Source organism: Gracilinanus agilis, chromosome 3, assembly GCF_016433145.1.
Source record: "Gracilinanus agilis isolate LMUSP501 chromosome 3, AgileGrace, whole genome shotgun sequence".
Classification (NCBI taxonomy): Eukaryota; Metazoa; Chordata; class Mammalia; order Didelphimorphia; family Didelphidae; genus Gracilinanus; species Gracilinanus agilis.
Window position 1 is genome coordinate 666,928,487 of NC_058132.1, and position 5,259 is coordinate 666,933,745.

At 41.5% G+C, this 5,259-nt stretch overlaps 1 protein-coding gene across 1 annotated transcript in view; it reads right to left on the bottom strand.

Moving 5' to 3' along the window:
• The window catches only part of WDR49 (WD repeat domain 49), a 163,487-nt gene that overhangs the window by 155,873 nt on the left and 2,355 nt on the right, over nucleotides 1–5,259 (bottom strand). The window contains exons 2-3 of the mRNA XM_044669542.1: nucleotides 4,348–4,524; nucleotides 1,635–1,812 (exon numbers count right to left, since the gene is read on the bottom strand). Of these exons, the coding sequence (XP_044525477.1) occupies nucleotides 1,635–1,812; nucleotides 4,348–4,524 (355 nt within the window). The remainder of the gene's footprint in view (nucleotides 1–1,634; nucleotides 1,813–4,347; nucleotides 4,525–5,259) is intronic.

Sequence of the window (5,259 nt, forward strand, 5' to 3'; positions counted from 1 at the left end):
CTTCCTTCCTTCTTTCCTTCCTTCCTTCTTTACCTCTCTTCCTTCCCTCCTTCCTTCTTTCCTTCCTTCTTTCCCTCTCATCCTTCCTTCCTTCTTTCCCTCTCATCCTTCCTTCCTCCCTCCTTCTTTCCTTCCTTTCATTCATCTCATGTTCCAGTTTCCTAGCATAGGGCATAGAGTGGACACTTTATAAATTCTTGATGAATTAAATGTCATCAAACCTAAAACAAAATTGCACACAGTGGCAGAGGTATTTTTTCTGTCTCTCAATGATGTAAAAGGGAATCCTTTGTTCTCTTTGCCTAGTTGGAGTTAGCACTTTGGTTGGCAATAACTTTGAATCAATACAAGCTTGAACTAGGTGGGAGAAGATTGAAAACCATTTAGTGAATTCACACCCTACCTAGTGCTAGGTGAGAAGCCAACAAGATACTTGAAGAAGTCCACTCTTTTTTCTAACTCAAACAGTCAGAAACTTGAACGTGTTCACACCTCCAGAAGGTGAGAACTAGTTCCCACAAAGACCACCCCCTGGACAGTGCTAGACAATTTGGAATCTGTGATTGGCCTCTGTGAAAAGGGGCAGGTACAGGAAACCACTATAAAAACCATGAAGGCAGTCTGGTGGAGGACACTGGTAAAAGGCTGGGGAAGGCTTCTGAAGAAGGAAACCTTCTGGAGAAGAAGGTCTTCTGGAGAAGGAGGTCTTCTGGCTGAGTCTTCTAGCTTTCCTGGTTCGTGGAGGTGTGCTGGCTGGGACGCTGAGACCTTGGTGAGACTGCTCTCAATATCTTCTTTGGAATTCCACATGGCGAGTTTAAAGACTGAATCTTCTTGAACTTCTCTTAAGGAACTTCCCTTTAAAAGAGACTCTGTGGATGCAGAGTGAAAGGAGTAGAGCCAGAAGAACATTGTACACAGAGACCAATACACTGTGGTAAAATAGAATGTAATGGACATCTGTACTAGCAGCAATGCGATGACCCAAGACAATTCTGAGGGACTTATGGAAAAGATGCTACCCACATTCAGAGGAAGAACTACAGGAGTGGAAACACAGAAGAAAAACAACTGCTGGAACGCATGGGTTGAGGCGGACATGATTGGGGAAGTAGACTCGAAACTACCACACCAATGCAACTATCAATAATTTGGAAGCAGGTCTTGATCAAGGACACATGTTAAAACCAGTGGAAATATGCATCTGCCATTGGGGGGGAGGGGGAAGTCATGGGGTGAAGGGGAAAGTAAGAGTATGAATTATGTAGCCATGTTAACTTTTCAAAAAAATAAATATTAATAAATGGTAAAAAAAGAGAGAGAGAGAGAGAGAGAGAGAGAGAGAGACTCTGTGAATGAAGGTTTGCTTCATTCACCTCTGGCTCTCTGACTCTCGGCTGAGGGATAATTAGATTTACCTAGAGGATCATAGCAATTTACCTACTGTGTTAGATTCCTATTTCCTTATTTCTTCTACTTCTTCTCATTTGTAAATAAATTCCCATAAAAGTCAATTTTGACTTGAGGTTATTCCTTAATTGGGGAAACTTCCCCTGGCGACCACCTTTTAATACATACAACCAAAAAACCCCTTTCCCCCCACCCCTTACAATGATGTGGTTCAAATGCCATACCTTGCCGGACCCATTCCTGATTATGAAGCCTGTGCTCTAACGTTGAGCAGCACCTATGATAGCCAGATACCAGTTCTCTCCAGTTGATGATCATCGTAGTTTCCTCATCTTCAGAAGAACTTGTGGTTGGTTTTTCAAACAAGGAGATCAAGGCAGTGTTGAAGACAATTGCTTGAACCTGAGCCAGAAATGACATTGAAATGGATGTTGCGTTTGTGGAAGGAAAGGTTGGTGGAGGGAGGTGGGGGACTATAGCATGAAAATACTACATTGTTAAAAATTCATTGTGTGCAGGGGCTTTAAATGTTAATATCAAATTCTTTGCCGTTTTATTTAAGGAAAGTTGACTTACGATTCTTTAAGAAATGGAAAGAACTATAAAGCTTGGTTAAACAGACTTGGCACATCTGACCTCTGAGCATGAGTAAAATTTGATGCTGGTTTATAAAATATCCTTGAAGCTCCAGGTGCCAAGGTGGAACATCATTCATTGTTATGGAAGAGAAGGCCACCGGGCCAGAGTGTTCCAGAGGTCATTCAAACCTTATCTGGAGGCAGGAGTATAATGGGGAGAGAAGGAAGAGTAGTACCCAGAAACAAGCCCCATGTCTACTTTTTTCCTTAACTTTCCTTCTCCTGTGGCATCACACTGAATATCAACATAGAGGGCAGCTGGGTGGCTCAGTGGATTTAGACTCTGACCCAGAGATGGGAGGTCCTGGCTTCAAATCTGACCTCAGACACTTCCTAGCTGTGTGACCCTGGGCAAGTCACTTTACCTCCATTGCCTAGCCCTTACCAGTCTTCTGCCCTAGAACCGATACTCAGTATTCATTCTAAAAGGAAGGTAAAGGTTTAAAAAAAAATGAACATCAACATGATCCAAGCTTTCTCATCCATGACTAGGGTAGAGCCAATGGGGCTTTGCCTCAAGCTACCAAGATTAAAGATTAGCGAAAGCAACTAAACTCTTTTAAGAACATTGAAACCAGCTAAATGTCTAGTTTTCAGTAACAATTTGTTAAAATGGAATATATTTGATGCAGAAATGATCTTCTCCCCTCAATTCACTCTCCTCCTCTGTGCCAGATCAGCGGTGACCTTGCACAGTATACCAGGGTCTTTATCCTTTAATCTCTAGCAGGGGACACTTTCTGTGGATCTTCACCTGGCTTGGAGTGCTTTCTCTTGGCACATGACATTCTCAGCCAATGACTCTACTGGTCTCCAGAGACTCTGTCCAGCAGAAGAAGCTCATGGTAGCTTCCCCAGATTTGAGGCTAGATAGTGTCAACCACCTGGAGCATTCCTACATGAAGACGATGAGCAGATCCATAAGGCTGAAGTCCCAGAGTTAGTGCTACAGACAGAATAAGAAGTCTCTGAGATCTTCCCATCTGGGTGGTGCTGCTCAGCCCTTTCCCTTCTTATGATAGCTAAGAGACTCAAAGTGCATATATAGTGTGAAAGAACACCCCAAGCCTGAGACCCTGAGGAACTCTAAACATGCAATATTTAGTGCTCCGTCCTGCCCTGCCCTGGACTAGAAGTGGGTGAGAACATGGGATACTAACACTGAGTAAGATGGATGCCATAATCTGTGCTCCTGAAAAAATACTTATTCCTACTGATACTGTGCCTGTCTGTGGGTGGCAGGAAGAAATCAATGGACTGGACCAAGGAGATTAGGTAGGGAATAACCACTAATGAGAATAGCCACTAATGACTCAGGTCTGAAAATTCGGTTCCTTCCACAATAGCCACTTTCAAGGAAGAAATGCGACTCTCTTAGCAATAGTCCAATCTTGGGATTATTCAGTTCAAAGAAGAGGAAAAGTAGACTTTGAATATATTGAGTTTCTTGATTTTTGCATCTAAGAAAATAGTTCTTAACAATGAAACAAACCTAAGAAACAAATACTTAAAAGTTAATATTTCCAAAAAGCAATTATGAATGTTTGTATATAACTTCAGAAGGAAAAATAGTTAGGTAGACCTTTAATGCTTGCAAAGTTTTTTTTTTTACATATATCATCTCATCTGATCTTTATAACAACCCTGGCAGTAAGTGCTATCATTATCCCCATTTTTACAGATGAGGAAACTGAGGGACAAAGTGTTAATTGACTTGCCCAGGAGCATACAGCTAGTAAGTATCTAAAGCTGAATTTTAACTCGGTTCATCCTGATTTCAAATCTGGTACTCTATCCACCATGCCACTAAGAGAAAATCTGCTGGGTATGAGCCACTTAGTATTTTTTTCCAGTGACTTAGAACAAGGCATAACTGCATGCTAATCAAATTCAAAGGTGAAACAAAGCTTAGAGAGATAGCTAACACATCGAAAGACAAAATTGAGCTTTAGGAAATTCATGCTCAGCTGGAACACTGAGTTAATATTAACAAGAAGAGAAAGAATTCTAAGTTCCTCTTGTTTAGATATAAGTTGGACTCTGTAGACTCCCTGGAGTCCCTTCCAACTCTGTGACTTTCTGCAAATCTTGAGAGAATTACTTGGAATTACAAGGCTATGGCATCAGGCTATGAACCAACAAAAGTCTTCCAATTCAACCCACCTGGGGTTACCTCTAATGTTGTCCCATGCCAGGGTGTCCAATTACCATCCCATTTCCACTCCTCTTTTCTACTAAATATTGGGGGAGGGCTATTCAATCTACAACCTGCTGTCTCACCCAAAGAGCCTTCACTTACCTTTCCAGCTATGTCCCCAAAAGTGAGCACTGATTCATTTGCATCCTGAGGGTTATACCAATAATGCATGCATACAGGAGTGTTCCTAAGGCCTTGAAGCTTGTATTGACAAGGGAATTCCTTATTTGAGAGCAGGTCATAGAAACAAATCTCTTTGCTTGTGGAAGCCACAGCTATCTAGGATTGGAAGGAGAGAGAGGGAGAGAGAGCTCTCAGTTTAGTTCAGTAAGCCTGGATGTAACCAGAAAATCTAGTCCACAAAGTCAAGTATTGCAGAAATGATCCCTTGGTTCCTTGTGATCCTGAAGTGGGTGTGTTTAGCCTGGAGAAGAGAAGATTCAGGCTGGGCCATGATACATGCCTTCAAGTGGAAGTGGGACAAGATTTGTTCTGTTTGGCCTCATAGGAGCAATGGGTGTAAATTGCAAAGGTAAACTTTGGCTTGATATAAGAAATAATCCCCAATAATTTGAACTATTTTGAAGTGATATTGCTGCTTTTGGAGGTCACTGGATCACAGATCTATATAGCTGGGAAGGATTAATAATTACGTAGTCTAACCCATTTGTGTGTACAGATGAAGAAAGTGAGGCTGAGGAAAGTTAGATGACTTCCTTATGGTCACACAAGTGATCCATTGTAGAAGAAAGATTTGAATCCAGGTTCTCTGAACTCAAAATCCAATGTCTTTACGACTTACTAAATGGCTTCCCTTCATTTGAGGTCTTCAAACGAGAACTGGAGAACTGCTTGTCAAATATATTTATCCTAGTACCTAGAATGTAATAATTGCTTAATGAATTCCTTATTTGTCTTTCTTTCTATTTATCCACCTGTCTCTCCATCTCTGTCTCTCTCTGTCTCTCTCTGTCTCTCTCTCTTTCTCTTCTCTCTCTCTCTCTCTCTCTCTCT